Source organism: Miscanthus floridulus, chromosome 19, assembly GCF_019320115.1.
Source record: "Miscanthus floridulus cultivar M001 chromosome 19, ASM1932011v1, whole genome shotgun sequence".
Taxonomy (NCBI): Eukaryota; Viridiplantae; Streptophyta; class Magnoliopsida; order Poales; family Poaceae; genus Miscanthus; species Miscanthus floridulus.
The window spans coordinates 15147849-15166294 of NC_089598.1; the positions used below are offsets into that span (position 1 = coordinate 15147849).

At 47.6% G+C, this 18446-nt stretch overlaps 2 protein-coding genes and 1 long non-coding RNA gene across 3 annotated transcripts; all 3 read left to right on the forward strand.

The window, feature by feature from the left end:
* The first annotated feature begins 1517 nt into the window (after window positions 1–1517).
* LOC136525310 (uncharacterized) lies at window positions 1518–3644 on the forward strand. The gene is made up of 2 exons (XM_066518312.1): window positions 1518–2757; window positions 3418–3644. Exons 1-2 carry the CDS (start codon window positions 1518–1520, stop codon window positions 3642–3644), a joined length of 1467 nt encoding a protein of 488 aa, XP_066374409.1.
* A 2616-nt stretch (window positions 3645–6260) lies between these two features.
* Window positions 6261–7453, forward strand: LOC136525617 (uncharacterized). Its single transcript, XM_066518546.1, has 2 exons — window positions 6261–7026; window positions 7230–7453. Exons 1-2 carry the CDS (start codon window positions 6261–6263, stop codon window positions 7451–7453), a joined length of 990 nt encoding a protein of 329 aa, XP_066374643.1.
* Window positions 7454–10413: 2960 nt separating this feature from the next.
* LOC136529388 (uncharacterized) lies at window positions 10414–16536 on the forward strand. Its single transcript, XR_010777279.1, has 6 exons — window positions 10414–10904; window positions 10981–11147; window positions 11676–12331; window positions 12476–12532; window positions 15043–15089; window positions 15607–16536. It is a non-coding gene; the product is annotated as an uncharacterized lncRNA (long non-coding RNA).
* Window positions 16537–18446: the final 1910 nt, after the last annotated feature.

An 18446-nucleotide genomic window follows, 5' to 3' on the forward strand; every position in this document is an offset into this window, starting at 1 on the left:
GATTAACAAACTACTACCTGCAGAGATAGAACAAAAACGAAATCAGAGCTACACATCCAAAGGGAAAATGAAAATACAGAACAATTCAGTGGAAAAATACGAAACCACAGTCAGATTACATTACCATACAACTAACTTTGACCAGATCGACGGAGGAAAAGGGAGGAATCGAAGAAGAAGACACGAACCCTATCTCATCGCCCCAGATCTGAGTCGCTGCGAGGACCGTAGGGAGCAGGCAGCGTCGGGGGGGGGGGGGGCAGCCACGCGCCGCGGCTAGCGGTGGGGCTCGTGGGCGCCGCGTCGTGGCAGGAGGCGGCCACCACCGGGCCCGTCGGCGCGGCTGCGGCGCCACCGCCCAGGCCGTGCGCACGTGGAGGTGCCTGCGCCAGGGTCGGGCCGGTGCGCCACCACGTCGAGAGAGAGAGGTAGAGAGGGAGAAGGAGAGGGAGAGGGAGAGGGAGGGGAGGCGCGGGCGAGGGAGGGGACGGGGCGCGAGCGGCGGAGGCGGCGCGCCGCGAGAGGAGCGTGAGCGAGACGAGCGGGAGGGGAGGCCGGGCGTGGGAGGGAGCCCTTTTTTCCGCAAAGGGAAGACATCCATTTATTTGGGGGTGAATTGGGGCGACGTGGCTTGCTGGTAGCAGGGGCGGTTCGTAATACCAGCCGCCCCTACAAATCGACGCATTTATAGAAACTGCTCGTATTACCAACCGTCCCTATTGTGCCATTTATAGAGGCGGCTGTTGTTCTGGAGTCCGAGTACGTCACTGTATGAGCGGCTCCAATGCCACCCGTCCCTAAAAAAAGTCATGTTGCTACAAACTGTTTTTCACGTAGTGTTCTTCACCTCCTGGCCGGTGACACCAACGTGTCGTCCCACCTCGCCGCCGCCACCACCACACCGACAGACTAGCCTTCCATTTTTTAAGATTTTCTTCTAAGCCCATTGGATTTCGACAACCTAGATCCCCCAAACCCAAACCCAAACCCCTAATCTCTAAGCGCCAAAGCCTAGGAAGACATCGCACAAGCCGAAGCCAAAAAATTCGGCATAGAGAACAAAACAAGACACTCGTAATCCAAGTAGAAAATTTTCAAAGAAAGAAAGAAAGAAAGCTAATGCTCATAGACTCTACGGCACGGCCCATGAGAGGGATTCGTACAAGCAGCAGCGCCGGTACCCCAGTACACTCGTGATACGATCAACGGCCAGGGCCATCCAGTTGCTTGTCATCCTTTCCCCCCTCGGGTGACCTCACGTGGACCCCACCCTATTCCGTGCTGTGCAAGCGGCGGAGCAAGTTGAGCAGAGGAATGAACGCCACCGTGGGCGTGGGCCCGTTGCCTGCTGCCGTGGATGCGCAGCGCACCACGCCCGCCACGTCTATAAAATCCCCGTCCCCTTCCTCTTGCAGCCAGCAGCCACGCCGATCACAAATTCAAATCAAACCAACACAACCGACTCGCCCCCTCCCACCCCAAGCGCCCCCAACCAGTGCAGCGCCTCGCCGCCAGCCATGTCGTCGGCGGCGCGGGATGTGGCGGAGTCGTCGCGTGCCGGCCAGGAAGCGGAGCAGGAGCCCGAGTCGGAGCCGCAGCGCAAGTGGGTGGCCCTCGTCTCCGCTGCCGTCTTCCCCGGCGACGAGGACGACGAGCGGGCCCAGAAGATCGACCCCGGCACCGACGTGCTGCTCGACCTCAACGACCCGCCGCTGCCCTCCTACCTGATGCTGCACCCCCGCGTCGCCCCCGACCCCAGGCGCAACAACGAGCCGCTGTCCGCTTACATCCTCGCCGCCGACCGCTCCGCCTGCATCCTCCTCCAGGTCGTCGAAGGCAACCTCCCGGACTTCTTCCTCTGCAACACCCACAGAAGTACCGTCACCATCCTCCCCCCGGTGCCCGCCTATATCAAGGCTAGCGAGGGCCTCGACATCCGCCCCCACCTCAGCATCGGCCTCATCGCCGACCCGCACCGCCGCGGTCACTACGTGGTCGCCCAGCTCCACCCCACCACCTCCTTGTACCACCCCAACAAGCTCCTCTGCTACTCCACCGCCAAAGGCCAGTGGTTCGCCAGGCACCTCACCCGGCGACAGGCCCGCATGTGCAACCCCTTCTCCGAGACCGGCGTGCTTGCCCATGACGGCCGCCTCTGGTGGATTGCCCTCGCCTATGGCGTGTTCTTCTGCGACCCCTTCACGGCTCTCGGGTGCCCCGAACTGCGTTTCCTCCCGCTCCCGGACGACTGCGAGATGGACGGCTACGTCGGCTTCGATCGCCGCATCAGGACCCTCCTCGACCAGCGCCGCTGCGTCAGGCCCAGCGAGGGCAAGCTGCGCTTCGTCGAGATCCGCGGCCTCTCCTACGATGTGCTCGTCGACGTACCCGCGGCTAACCCCACCGTCTGGATGTGGACGCTCGACGACCCGGAGGGCCCGGACCGCTGGACGTTGGAGTACGAGGTGGCCTTCGCCGAAATCTGGGCCAACAAGACCTACGCCGACGCGGGCCTGCTGCCGCGCGAGGTGCCCCACATCGCCCTCGTCGACCCCAACGACCACTACGTCGTCTACTTCTTCCAGGGCTCGAAGTTCTTCGGCTTGGACATGCGCGAGAAGAAGGTAGTCGCCTGCAAGCAATGCCTGATAGACCGTGATCAACTCATGTTCCGATCCTCCCGCCCCATCGTCGATGCCTGGGAGCTGCCGCCACCGCCACCTAAGCTTTCGGGCGACGACGACTCTTCACCAGATGGTATGCGCACGCACATCCCCATTAGTTCAGTTCTGACGCATCCACTTGCCTTGCCTACGGTTACTGAATCGATCGAATGCAGCATGCATGGCTGCTGGAAATCTCGACTTGATGCTCTTTGTGTGTCTGCATACTCGGCATTCAATTGTAGATTGTGCGTGATCATACCTTAGCTGGTTAGGTCGTTGCCAACATTCATATTGGGCTATGTGCATGCTAGTAACCATAGTACTATTTGAACTGGTTTATGCCGAATTGATGGATATGATCGTATTTCCAGTTTCAGTTGGCATGCTTACTGTCTTACACTCAGACCAGATTACAAGGGATCCTCGTGACATGTGTGCTCTTCTCCGATTCATTGCCTCTGTCTTATCATTGAGAAATATGTTCATTAATTTCGTAGAAGTACTACTCTGTTATGTACACTTAGATTACAACTGCACAGCGTGTATGGATGATAGAATACAATCACTGAATTAGTCTGAATTTGGCATGTACAGAACACTGCTTCTGTTTGGCATCGGTTCTTTACATATTCCTCTTGCTCAGATTTGATTCATGAATCATGACTATGACTTCCACTAGCATTTGGATTTGGAATGCTGCTTGCTGCTTGCTTGCTTGACCCTTAATTGTTGCTCTTTTGCATGCATGCAGATAATGTTTGGTCGACACAGTCTTACGCCGAGGAAAAGAAGCGCCAGGTGACCGAGTCTGTTGACTCTTGGCTAAACCAGGCCCGGTTGGAGTGGACGAGGGACCCGGACGCGTCGGACGAGAGCTGGAGGGAATGGCAGATGGCACCACCATCTGATGAATCATCTGTTAACTCGGGTGGCCAAGCTGATGATGAGCCGGAGATACAGCTCCCCCCTTCTCCGTAGGTGAGACAGAGAGCCCAGAGCCCGATTCGTCGTGTCAACATGTGGAAGCTTCTTTCGATCTTGCGTTTCAGATACATAGAGTAGAGCCTTAGCTTTGTGTCATGGACATCTCATCCATTTTCATCTGAGTTGATGGAAGCCAAAGAATAATCACACCGGGACCGTTAGTTGTTATAAAGATGTGTGTGCAATTCCAGTACTGGAATGCCAGTCCTGTGGTTACCTCTTTCTGTTTTTTGTTTGTTTGTTTTGGAACGGATTGCCTCTGTCTGTTGGGCTGTGAGAACCTGCATTGTGTTGCAAGTTCTCCGTGATTCGCTAACAGTTGATGCATGACACCTCCTCACCAGATCACAATGTCATACCGATGACAATAGACACTGAATCCTGCATCCTGTTCAGTTCAGAGTACCTCTATAGTTTCGGAGTTGCTGTTCTAAGAGATGTGTGAAATAGTTGCTGCATGCATGTACAATCCACTTCTTCGGATCTTTTGCTTCAGGAAATGGTAGCTTTTGTCAATGAGTAGTAGTCTGAAACATGCTTAGATAAGCAGAAGCAGACTGAGCAGTTCAAAAAACTGAGTTGTTTCACTTGTCAGAAAAAATACATTTGACACTGCTACTGATTTCTCCTATCTTTTTTGGTTGTTATAGTATTTACAAAAGTTTGTTAGATTATTGAACTGCTGCAAATAGTTGCACCACCCATAACATGCTTCCTAACTGATTCGTGTTTTCAACATAAGGCTTGAAAGATTTTGCTTTGTGTAGTTAGTAGTTACAGTCTTCATCTCTTTCTGTTGATAACAAGAATGCTGCTGGTTTACTCTGTACTTGCCCCAGAATCCTGACACGCCGGATATTGCAGTCAGTTTTCTGGACTGACCTTACAGGCTTTCAGTTATCAACTGACAATCATGGCTATATCATTTATTTGCTGAAGCTCTGCACATAACTTCATCAACCCAGGCACCATTTCCTGATATATTTTAATGAAATGATTAAGAAATCAAGTGTAATGTTTTCGTTTTTCATAAAAGATTGTGAGTACTTCCGACATTGAAGACAGGAAACCACCGCTGGTGATGATATTTGGTTAATTAGCTGAAGTCTGAAGATTGATTCAGAAGAATAGATTGATCGTGCTCGGTCAGCCTCCACCATCCATGGCCCCACATGTCATTCATTGGAGTCGCTGCCTGCCCTATCGAAGTGCTGGCTTCTCTCCCGCAAGGAGAACTCAGGAGCATGTCTCCTTTGGCGCGGGACGCTCCCCGCTGTCCTCCCGCGCGCAACAACGTCTTGTGCCCCGCGCCGCCCAGGAGGAGAGGAAGGAGCCCGGCGACGCGGTGGTGGGAGATGCGTGCATAGACAATCGCCAAGTGCTCCGGCATGGCAACACACGAACGCTGGCACATCAATTAATCAATACCAACTCCTCGACCTCGACCAACCAGTGCAGCACGGCGCCGGGGTGGCACGGGACAATGACGAGGCACTGCGCTGGAGAGTTCTGGGGCGGCATGGGAAGACGGTGATGCGCGGCGCACTGGGGCAGCGGGGGACGGTTGCGTGGCGCGGCACGGCGAACCATGACCAAAGGAGTCTGCGCGGAACAGCTTGGAGCGCTAGCTCCCACAGTGAGCAATGACAATTAATGCGTGGCGAGCGCGCGTCCGGCGTCGAGGGCGTGGCGAACACGAGTGGCCGGCGCTGAGGGCGATGCGTCGAGCTCGCGGTCAGTGCGGCGAGCGGGAGGCCGATTCAGAGAGCGACGCAGGCCAGGGTGCGGCAAGAGCGCGTGGCCGGCGAGGAGGGCAGCGCGGGCCCGTGGCGCGGCGAGTGCATGCGGCCGACGCGGTGGGAGGCGCACGCGGTGAGCTCGCGACCAGCGCTGCGAGCGGGCACGGCCGGCGCGGAGAGGTGGCGGCCTGCGCTGCGAGCGTGCGTGGCCGGCGCGGCTTGGATGGGTCTCGTCCGGGGCAGCCGCCGTGCCGGAGAGCTCGTCCATGGTGACTCCGCGCGGGACTCCCTCTTGTCCTGACCGGCTCGACTCCTGCCTCCTCCTGGACTTAGCAAGACAATTATCCCTTGCGTACAGTACCCTCATTTGTTCTGCTTGTTTTGGTTTCCTGAACACAACACAAGTGTCCCAATGCAACAGGCTCCGGTGGAGTTGCAGCGCAGGACCGCGTACGTGCCGGCGGACGATCACGGCAACTTCAGCCCGCGCAGCCTGACATTGTTCCGGTTTGACGGCAGGTCCGTGTGATCGTCCAATGCATTCATTCAACTCATAGATGGGCCACAATCCGTGAACGAGGCCCACTTGCCATATCGACAGTTCGAGAACGAGCTGGACTCGGAGTCGGAGGAACCCTCCGCGGCTTTCAGCCGAATCCGTGAGACGCCCGACTCCGCCTCACACCAGGTTGGGGACGGCGGCTATAAATTTCCATGGCGTCGTCCCGTTGCCTCACACAACACGGTACCACCTGCCGTCTCGATCTCGACAAACTTGCTACTCTCCGGTTTCCGCGCTCAGAACCAGCTTGTGTTTTGAGAAATATATTTAAGAAGAAAATAGCGTCTCAATCTCGCGTCATGGGCACTCATGGCGGCCAGACACCGCTCGTCTTGGGCAGACTTGCACCCAGAGCTTCTGGGCCTTGTCCTCGGCCGGCTCCCCTCCCTAGCTGATCGCGTTCGACTGGGAGCTGTGTGCCGCCCACGGCGTCGCGTTGCTCGGCAGGAGCCTCTTCCCCCTCCGCTATCGTGGTTGATCCTCCTCGACGGCACCTTCCTTAGCATCCCAGGCGGCGAAATTCACTGCATGCCTGTAGCAGAGGACGCTTATCTCCGAGTTTGTGTGGGCAACTGGCTCTTCCTCACACGCTGCAGCGTGCCTGTACCGGAGGACTCTTCTCTCCAAGGTTCTATGGGAAACTGGCTCTTCCCCAAGCCCCTCCACGGCGAGCTGCTGGCACTTATGAATCCTTTCTCCAAGCATGTTGTACTTCCTAACGAAGCTAACGTTTGTCCTGGAGATTCGATGTTCTTCAAGCTAGTGCCACTCTCCAGTACTACTGAAGTATCACCAGATTCCCTTTTTGTTGTACTGATCACGACCAGGAGCGTTGAGAGTGTAATTTCTATTTGCCGGCCCTCGGCTGCCACTGCATTTAGAATGCCCGAGTACATCCTAGATGTTGCATTCTTTGATGGAAAATTATACGCTCTATCGCGAAAGAAGCTCTTCGCCTTTGAGGTTGATTTGAGCTACAAAGGCAAGCCAAGAATCCCCTCATTCATAGAATGCGTAGCTGACGCCATCGAAGATGCAGGGCCCATACAACGATCCATTGCTGAATCCACCTGCGGTAAATTGTTGCATGTATGGCGATATATTGGATGCTTGTCCACTCCACCAGAGAAAGTTAGGACGAAGATTTGACCAAGGAGAGGGACGTCCCCCTGATTTTCATCTTAAGAAGTTGGTGCCGTGACTCGAACCCGGACTGGCTCAACCAACCGCTTCTTTGGCGTGTTGTGCTGACCAGTTGCACCGTGAGAGTGTTGGCAGTTAAGACAAAGAATAGCTGTACTCTTTCATTTGAAGTCTTTGAGGTGGACTTGACCACCAATTCCCGTCATAAGTGGACAAGGGTCAATACCCTAGGAGACCAAGCACTCTTTGTTGGCATACACTCCAAATCACTCCCTGCTTCTAGATGTGGAGCTCAGGACCAGTTCTACCCCCCAAAAAGGTATCAGACTACTGAATCAAGGCAACTCACTTTCCAATGAGTAAAGTAAAGAGAGTCCTCCTTAAGATCTGACTGATCTGTCAGGCTGAGCTCAAAGTTCAGTGTTCTAGGCGAAGCGAAAGGAAGGCGCGTAGCGAAGAAAAATTGCGTAGCGTAGCAAGTATTTCTGATCAGCGGATTCTGTTTTCATGGGTGGCACGCCGACACAATCTCAAATCAAGAATCACACGGCTATGAGACTGAGAATTAGGCGCTAGAGGCGCTCTCTTTTTCTCTGCCTTTGGTCAGCCTGGTCACCTTCGCACCACACACCTTTCTTTCCTTCCACTTCTTGTCTGGGCCACTTTAGTTATTCATAATAGAAGAATCATGATTCTTTCATACGAGTCCAGTAGGGTTTGCATTGCCAGAAAGCGAGGCGAGCTTGAACACGTCGTTTTAGTATTAGTAGTAGGTGTGATAGATAGCCAAGGAATAGAAGAGTTGACAAGAGCGGTTTATGCAGATATATCTGTATAGGTTTTGAAAAATAGGTAAAGTAAAGTAGTTGACAAAGCAAGTAGGAATAGGTCATGTCACAGATAGGCAAGTATAGAAGCAGGAGAAGCTGATAGACATTTGTGAATAGCAAGGCCAAGCTGTATACATATAAGCATTTTAAGGAGTTGTTTGTTGGCATATGGTTTGTTGTCACCACCAACAATTGTTGAGAAACATAAAAAAGGTAGGCATATTGTTCACGTTTAGGTCAGTATAGAAGTCAAGCACGAGATAGGTGTTTACAAGCTAGCTAGGGTTTCTAATAGGTATAAAAGGGTAAGCTAATAACCAAGTAGTAGGGATAGGTCAACGCAAGTCACGGGTAGCCAAGAGAGACGTATTTAAGACTTTGAGTTCCAGGATAGGCAGTCATGTCAAGTAAAGTATAGCTTAGATAGTTCCTATAGAAGTATAGCTAGCCAAGTGACTAGGTTTAGCGGAGATAGAAATAGCGGGCGAGATATCAGGAGACAGGACTAGGACTTTGAACGAAGCAGGAGCTTGGTGTTTTAGCTAGCTTGGTACAGTAGGAAGAGAAAGGTGTTAAAGTATTTTTGAGAGGCAAGGAACTTCAGTAGTTGTTTACAAGGTATGCATTGTTTTATTGTAATGGGGTATGCCTTCTTTTCTTTGCCTTTTTTTTGTGAGGTAGTCTCATAACTTTTCACGTGTAGGCATGGGAAAATCGAGGTTTAGGACTAGGCGTATTTCATAGTACAAAGCATGAGCTAGGGCTAGAAAAACACTGTCTTGAAAAAACGACTTGCTTTTTGAAACTATACATCAGACTATCAGGCATTCAGAAAAATCCAGTATCGACAGGCCTAGTTCTTTTCCTTTGCTTATGGAATGAAATAGCAATTGTTCGAAGAATCCTCTTCTGGTGGCTATGGTCAAAGTGAATATGGGCACCCGAATAAGTTGATCAAACTCTTGGCATACAGATTAGAATTCTAGTTGGTATCGGCCTGTCATACTCATCCTCCCCTCTTTTCAGTCGGAGTACCACGACCACGTGACTGGGCTTTCCCCCACGACCAGAAACACCTACTCCATTACCTCTTCCACTAACCTCTGACAAAGGGAATGTACGCTTTCCAACCTAGATATCTACGGGCTTTCCTCATTAGAAAGAATAGATAGCCCTGTGCCTTTAGCATAACTATCAATTTTTTTACCATTTGCTACAGTCACAACCATTGGATTAGTTTTCACTAATTTACACTTAATCCCATCAATCACCACTGGGTTGATAAAGCTGTGGGTGCTCCCACTGTCTAACAGTGCAAAGATAGCTTTATTAGCTACTACTTCCCCCTTTCAATTTCATTGTAGAAAGACTAGGATTAGATGAGGTTGCACACATGGACACAATGGCCTCATCAGCTTCAACTTCTTCTACTTGCACTGTATTCACATCCACACCCTCTACAACTGGTTCACTACTGTCACCAACCTCAAACTCACCTTCTTCACTGCCTACCAACATGTGTACCTTGATTTTGTTTTACACTGATGCCCCCTTATCACCACATTGAAAACATAGCCCTAAAGCTCTCCTTTGTGAAATCTAGTTGTAGTAAAGTATAGAGATTTGAATGCAGCTGGATCCCAAGAGCACTCTTATTCCTCGGCAAAGGGTTCGCATCTTTATCCATCAATACGAGACGAGCTATTAATACGATAGATATATTCCTTGAGAACGTTCTTTGCCTAGCTCATCTACAGGAAACAGATAGTCTTTCCCATCACTCCAATCTTTACTTACCTACCTTGGCTTAACTCATTAACTTCCACGACTGGGTTATCTATAACTCCTTATGAAGGCCTTCATTCTTCTCTTATTTCAACTCCGACGAAGGCCTGTCCCTATCAACTAGAAAGGTAGTAAGCAAGTACTGAACAGAAATCCATTAGCTTAACACATGCTCCTTCATGTCTGACTATGATCATAAAGATTTGGCGATAGATCCTCTACGCGATCGTGGTGTCTTCAACATGAGAAATGGAATAATCACGCCTTTGTTGCCAGATACAATGGTTGTGCGGCCACAAGTCTGCAGAGGGCGTCCAACATGGTTCTTTCCCTACTGAAGTTATGTACTAATATGCATTTCTTCTTTGCAAACCACTATTAAACTTATTATATCTATCTATATCTATACTATAAAGGAGCGAAGGAATTGGAAATCCATTGTCACCCAAAGAATTTGCTACCCATCTTAGATTGACATGTGAACCCACGAGAGAAGGATATCAGGAACATATGAAACAAGCGTGTTTCCCTACAGAAACGAGCGCCTCCACCAAACTTTTTTCACCCAGGAAGCTTGTTACCCGCCCGCATGTACCCGCCTGACATTATCGCGCGCGCCGCCCCTCTATCTCCATCCGTCGCCCCTCCCTCCCTACGATCGTCGCCGCCCAAAGCGCCCGCCCCCGCAACCGCCCAATCCGCACCCTTCTTCCCCGCATCCGCTCCCCGACGCCGTTGCACGCTCGCCTCCCTCCGCTCGCCCTACAAGCCGGCGCCCCCGCAACCGCCGCATTTGCACCCTTCTTCCCCGCGTCCGCTCCCCGATGCTGTTGAGGAGGTACTCCTATGCCTCCTGCCGGCCTCCTCCCCTGGAACCGATCTCCTCCAGCCCCACACGACCTTCGTCCCCTCAGCACGCGCTGCCGCTGATGGCGGAGGCCACAGGAGAGTAATCAAGGCGACAACGGACGAGGATCGTTGGTGGTCACCGCCTCATGGGCTCCTTCCTCTCCTGCTCCATCTACATCCGGCGGTGGAGTTGGCAGGTTCTGGTGTGCTGACTACTCCTGGAGAGTCATCACCGCGGACGTCTTCGCCGACCACCCCTCGCTCGGCTTCGTCCGGCTGCCCCACCCATGTGTGTGATCGAGTGCAGGGAGGCCTGGGGGTGCTCGACCAGTTCCGCTATATTGGGGTTAGCACCGGCTGCCTACGCTTCGATTCTAATCTAATTTTATTTTTAATCGGTCAACGATGTTCTCGTGTAGCAGGGTTCGACGCCTCAACTTCTCAGATCTTGGCAACAGAGGTGAGGAGATCGGTGATACCGTCTCGGGGAAGGGAGGATCTGTGTACGAACTGCACCAAGATTCTTCAATTGTGTGAGACAGCGAAGGGGCAAGACAACCTGCTTCTTTCCCTCACTCTGTGACGGAAGGTATGCAATCAAAATCCTCTTCTGTAGCTCAAATAATCTCGTGATGGAGGTGGATTGTTTTTCTGTTCGTTGTTGACCCTGCTATTAGGCATGGGTTTTGTGCAAATTTCGTGGATCCGGTTAGCAGTCCTTTTAACAGATTCGATCATTCGGCCTACCAAATGCAGCTTCGCTTTGATCTAACACTGTCTCCCATGGAATTTTGGGAGTTTTGGCCATTGATATGAATCTGAATACTCCCAAAATTACGATAGATGGGTTGCTGGTGGTTGAGATCCATAGTATAGTAGTGTTAAAATATTCTAGACGTTTATAGTTTCCTCTTGCTTCGGATATTATAGTTATTTTTCCGCCTACTTGCTGACCAGTGATATCCCCAATAATATCGAGACCCAAATACAGTAGATTTTTGTTTTTGTGTTTACTTCTATAACTTATTCACTTTAGCGATTTTGATATATTGTTCCATCATCAAGTACAAATGCTTGTTAAATCATAGAATAATTCTAATTGGAATGAATTTTTCAGGTTCAGGAATCAGGACCATACTGATGACAAAGTAGCATCAACTTATATTTTGCCAACAACTCTTGTTAACTTCAAAGTAAAATATGGCAGTATATATGCATTTGGAGCTCTCTACATCACAACACTGGGAACTGAGAATTGTTGATTTATATTGTGGTTCCTCTATTTTAATGATTATCCTGAATCCTGTTTGACATTACAGGCCTGCAATGTGATGTCATTGGATTAAATAGTTATTTTTGAATGGTTACCTTTTGGTCTTGCCTGAACTGTATGTGGAGTTCAGTTGAGATGGCATGACTCCAAATATGCTATGCTAAGTTTTTTTGGTTTCCTTGCAGCTATCCTAGCAGCAACTCTATCAAAATTATTTGGAGTTCGTGATTCCTATGCAGAGTGTTCTGCTTATAAGAGTTCCGAATCGAATCTCTTTAGAAAGAAGATATTTTGTCTCATGGTAGCCTACTCCAGTCCCCTTACGAAACTTTCGTTATTGGGTTAGCCATACACTTCACATGTTTCTAGCGATTCACATGGCATCATCAAATGATACAAGTCTTGGATAAGAATCTACAACGCACTAGAACGCCCTTGTTGACGATTCTTTACTGCGACAGCATCTAGGGTTCCTCGAATAATGCGATATCTCACACCGGGTAAATCCTTAACCCTTCCTCCTCTTACTAATACTACAGAATGTTCTTCCTTTGATAAAGTACTAGACTATACTAGAGTATGAATCTAGTTTCAATGGTAGGGCCTCTATAGTAAGAGTTTAAAGAATATTGTTATGTCTTTAGGTATATCCGGTGGACCATTGCGAGAAGCAAGGGCGGAATCCTCACCCGGGGGCAGAGGTGACTACGAAACCAGTGGCTACCTTGAGTACCCCGAAAGATACGAGCAAACCAATTGGAATGTGCTAACCACCTCCATAATCGCGGTTATACCTGGAGAGTCAGTTGCCTACCCAGAGTCCATGCGAAGTCGAATACGGTCCAATCTACCTATGCCTCTACCTTTGGTGGATCGAGTTCCTTACCATCGGTTTAGAGCAGTCGGAAGTATGGTGCCTCTTCGAGCCTTCTCATAACCAGCGAATCATCTTATATGCCTACCAAGCGAGGAACTACTAATGTTTCGAGCAAAATGTGCAAGGTTAGTGTCAGCATATAGAATCATCTGGAAAGCGCCGGTTCGATTCCGGCTCGTGACATGAAGAAGAAGTCCCAAACAGGGATCAGATGAGTTTGCACAGCGTTACTTTGTTGACGGAAAATCAAATTGTTCTTCCGGTTCAATGAAGACTATGCTTACTTTCTTTTCTCTTACCGGTCTGTGTTCTATCATGGACCTGTATTCCGTTCCTCGAATCGATACTTTCTTTGTTGCTCCTTACCTAGCTCCCCATGCTAACTGTCGAATCTCCCTAGCTTGCAGGGAACATAATCCGTTAATTACCTTGCTTAGGATGGCAGCCGTAAACCATATCAACTTCCCGTGACGTGTGGGTCCTGATATGGAAACGTGAGCTACTTGGACTCAGGGAATTTTAAGCAGCATGCTGCTTGTACATCTATTCGTAACAAAACTTCAGAGACGTGATCCTTTCGCTCAGGCCTCAGGTTGGTTTGCGTCCTGCATGCAGATCATGTACTTCTCCTTTGAATCATCGTATCTCCTCGTATGCTTATCTCTTCATTTGAATTATTTTATCTCGTCAACCTGTTCATCCGTTCTGTCAGACCAATTGCTAAAGAGTTTTATTCGATTTGAGACAATCAGGAGATGGGCCTTTCTAAAATTGAACAGCCGGTATTGTGGCATTCAGATCTGCCTTATTGACCGGCTTTGGTCGAGCAACCGATAAAGATACATTTCTTTCACGGTAACTGCCTACATAACTAGTCTTCCTCTTTTCAAGGAAGTGAGTCTCAGACCATATGTAGTTCTCTTTTGTTAGACCAGTTCTCGTTTTTATGCAATTATGCAAAATGACTTTACTCATTTTACCCATTTATTCACCCAATCAAGTCAGCAGGATCCACAGAAGCAGTCTTTTCCACCACATCTCCCGGGCCATCGAATAAGATTTGGATTTGTTTACGAGCGTATCTTTAGACTAAGATTTTCTGAAAGAGCGAAGCAAGCCAGCCGTCTACTTTCCCAACCGAGTATTATAATGAGCCAAAGCCAGCCGAAGAATCTTTTGGTTGTGTCCCCATGGGTAGTGTCCCTTAGTTTTGAGTATAGCCGGAATTACAAACTTTCAATTAGAATAAATCCGCCTAGAAAAAGTAATTCCTTTTATCGGCTCACCTATTTGCTGATGAATCTTACTTGCTTGTTGGTAGCGGAGGGTTGGTTTTTTCAGTTCCTTATTTCCCCACCTTCTCTACTCGAAATGGTAACCAGACCTTACAATTCAAATCTCTTAGACTAGAGCTCCCAGGATAAGATTTTTTTTATCTATCGAGCGAGCCAGCTATAGGCCCACCAGCCAACGCCAGGTTTGGATATGCAAGCTTCGTGCCAGCCAGTCCATGACCCTCCCCGGCAAGTCAATAATCTTTTTCCTCTTCAAGTGAGGAAGAAGTGTCAAAGTCTGTGATCTAAGTACCTGTTCTCTCAGTACCTTAGCTTCTCTTTCTTTCGCCAATGAAGTTCATATAAGTCTATATAAACCCTTCTTTTCACAACCATGCACAAACCAAAGTGCTGCTGAAACGTGAAATCCATGCACCAACAAGTTCCTGTTCATAAGCAATGAAAAAGCAGAGTATATGGGAGGATAGTGGCTAAACTGTTCACTTGAGGAGAGTGGGAAGTGACTAGTCCGATAGGTGAAGAGCGGAAGTGCGATCTTTCGATCCAATCTACGTCGACTAAAATCCATGTCTCATGGCACGAGGGCTATAGGCTTGTGGAGACAGGATACAGAGTTTGCAAAAGAGTAGTTTAGAGAAGGAAGCAGTGATTTCAAATCCAGAGGTTAATCGTACTCTGGCAACTTTACGTAAGGCAGAGTTGGGTTTTTTGGGGTTGATAGTGGAAAAGTCGACAGATAAGTCATCCTTACTGTCCCTCTACAGAACCGTACATGAGATTTTCACCTCATACGGCTCCTCGTTCAATTCTTTCGAAGGGATCATTTTCCTCGTTCGAGAGTCTCCGCCCTTCTTCCACTCAACTTATTTTTTTGGCTTTATTCTTTATTTATTTCATTTCGATTTTCCCTCTTCCTCTATCCCTATCCTCTAGGTACAACGTTTGCATCAATAGAGAACTTTTTCCTCTGTATGAATCGATATTATTCCATTCCAATTTCTTCCCAAAACTTAGAATGGGTTCTTTTTGGGTTATGTAGGTTGCCCTGAAGACACTTGTGGTGATCCATAGGCTTCTTTTCGGAAGGTGATCCTGCATTCTGTGAAGAGTTTCTTACATTTACAGTTTTATTATACAAAGATTGCAAATTTTTAAGTTGTCATACTTCAAGGATTATTCCATCTCAATTGGTCTGTATTCTTTTTTTCTGCTTATTTTATATTAGATTTACAGTCACAATAATCATATTGTTCTTGGTCATTTTCTGTTTTTAAAATTCCTACACGTGGTTGCCAAATCTAACACAAGGTCACCATCTGAAAAGGTTTTATTTTTATACCTTTTTTCGACTATGGGAAGTGGGAGTTGAATTGCAGTTCCTAAAGGAAAACGTTGTGATGATTGGTTGGCTTAGGTTTCCGAGTGGAAGTATTGTCTGTGATTTCCTTGTCGAAATAAATATCAGCCTGGACATTTTATCTGCTGAATTTGAATGGTTCTGTATTGTCTGAAAAGCACTTATACGAGCTCAATTTGTAGGAGTAATGAATGACCCAGCATTTTCTACATTTTTAATCTATATGGTATGTATTGCACAATGCAGGAATACTCCCATCTTGCCGAGCGGATCATCATTGGTCATGCAGCTGCACTATAAGTAGACAATAGTGCGAGGCCTGTGGAGTTCAGGCTAAACCGGGAGAAATCCAATAAAAAATGCGAGCATTTCATTTAACAAGAAGCCCACATGCAGGTCACCAAGGAATGAAGAGAATCAGTACTAGCGAAAGAACGAAGAGAATAAGTATTGGCGAGGTTACAAGAACAGTCTAATCAGAGGACTTTGAAGGTTGATCTTGCTTAACCTTCTTCGTAGTTTGCCAAAGGATACTTTGCCAAAGGATACAAATGCAACAGAGATCAAGAACCTGACCAGACAGAAGAGGATAATTCAAGAGGTTGGAGAGCTCCCAACTCCTATGATACTTGGAGGCAAGTTAGTGTTGTACATGTTTCTCAAACAAATTCATCTTCACAGAAACATATTAAGGTATAGAGAAGATGAACCATAAGAGAAAGATTCAAGAGGTTGGAGGGCTCCCAACTCCTGTGATACTTGGAGGCAAGTTAGTGTTGTAAATGTTTTTCAAACAAATTCATCTTCACAGAAACATATTGAGGTATAGAGAAGATGAACCATAGGAGTTGGCAATTTTTTTGTGTGTGTATAGAGAGTTACAGAGTTTGTTGTCTGCTAGACTGCTATTGAGATGAAGATGTCTAATGTGGACGGGTCTGTAAATTAAGTCTAATGTGGATGGGTCTGTACTCTGTAAATTAAGTGACTCTACACATCAAATGCACACAGCTTACACTGAAATGCCATGTTATCTCCATGAGGTACGAAATGGATACCGATGAAGATAGCAATTTGTTAATCCAATGAGGTGCCAAAGCAATAATTTAGACTGTCATGTAGAGCAACATTGAAGTGGTGGATAGCAATTGATTAATCCAATGAGGTTCTTCACAAGTGTCTTTTTTCATAAGAAAGACCGATGCATAATTTTTCTCGAGATGAAGTAAATGCTTTGTACACTTCAAACTTTACTCCTTTTTATCTGAACAATATGTTGTAACCTCTGAAAGCATGCGTGCTTCCAATCGGCTCCAATTAAATCAGACTCAACAGGATGACTGTGGCTATCTCATCATTTGCGTATACATCTCCTACTGTGACTATATCTGTCCATGAATTTGATGGTAAAATTGATAATTAGTGAAACTAATACAATAGGATGTCACCTGTCCTAGCTATAAACACGTGCGTGCCGCAAGTGCATTGCCACTAGTATGTTATAAGCTCGCTAGAATGGAATGAGTTGTCAACCCAAAATTTTCGTGCAAGTGATGCTACGTTTGAGCCTCGGCCGTGCTTGTCTCTATTTTGGCGGTCTGTTATGCCCTCAAATCCGTAATATATGAATATGCTTGTACATAGTATCGAATGTTGAGAGTTTATTTTGTTTACGGCATGCTTTTAGTTCACACTTTGTGGTTGGTGTCCTATAGTTTGTGATCTACGATCATAGATTAACAAACACCCTGGTTGATGAAGGTGAGTAACACTATTGTATGATGAAATTTTGGCATCTTATATTACTATACATAGCCCATTTAGCATGAGTGGCTTACAAAATAGTTTGACAGTGACATGATGCCTACGAAATATGGGCTATATAAATATTTGGGCCTCAAAGATGTACGAGTTGCCTAATAACCATCAATTAGCACAAAGGCTAATTAAAACATGGCCCATATCCGAATAATGGCACACACGTGTGGCTTGCCAAGACTTTCAGGCCTTTGATAAACTTTTGAATAAAATAATTAGTGTGTTGCTAATTAAGCCCATTGCCCGGCGTATACGTGTACAAAGACGGGTACAAATACACGGTCGTTGTGGCACAAGAATTGTAAATTATTTTGCCCGGTTTGCTCCAGCATGCAAGGCCGGGTACTTCAAGATTATTATCTTAATTATGGGCCTCCAAGAAGTGATTTATGCATGGCCATGCAAGCATGTACGTGGGCATGTGTATGTTAGCTTCTTCCTTGAAAGCTAACAAGTCTACACACGTACATCTCTGAAGCCAGCCTACATACGTATAGTATACGTAAAATACACCGTTGTAACGGCACGTGTTGTACCTGGGCTGGTCGAGAATGTTTTAGAAGCTGCTAGTTTTCTATACGTGGGCGGCGATACCGCGGTTCAGCGCTCACCACACGTGTGGAAATGACGCCACCGCCTCTAAAATGATGAAGCTTCTAGAAAGCTCACGCATACATGCCAGCGTATCTAGTTGGGCCCATCAGTCAGCTAGCAAGGTAAATTAAGGCCTCTACCGGCGCTTCTAAAATTTATGTCACATCGAATGCTTAGACACATATATGGAATATTAAATATAGACTAATTATGAAACTAATTACACAACTTACGACTAATTTGCGAGACGAATCTTTTAAGCCTAATTAGTCCATGATTTGACAACATGGTGCTACGGTAAACATGTGCTAATGATAGATTAATTAGGCTTAAAAATCGTCTCGCAAATTAGCCTCCATCTATGTAATTGGTTTTATAATTAATCTATATTTAATGCTCTTTATTAGTATTTTAAATATTCAATATGACATGAATTTTAGGACTAAAGAACCAAACACCCCCTAGATCTGCTTCTCCAAATTGGTGGGCCACGTGCTGGATTACCAAGACAATTCAAAATTTGAAATACGGCGTCGCCCGCGCGCCCGTGCGTCTCAGCCGCGCGACGCTCCTCCTCAACAGATTGATGGCGGCGCATCCTGGGCACCGCCTCAAGCCTGCGCTACCCTAGCCCTGGCCTATAAAAAGAGAGCACTTCCTTCCTCTCAACACAT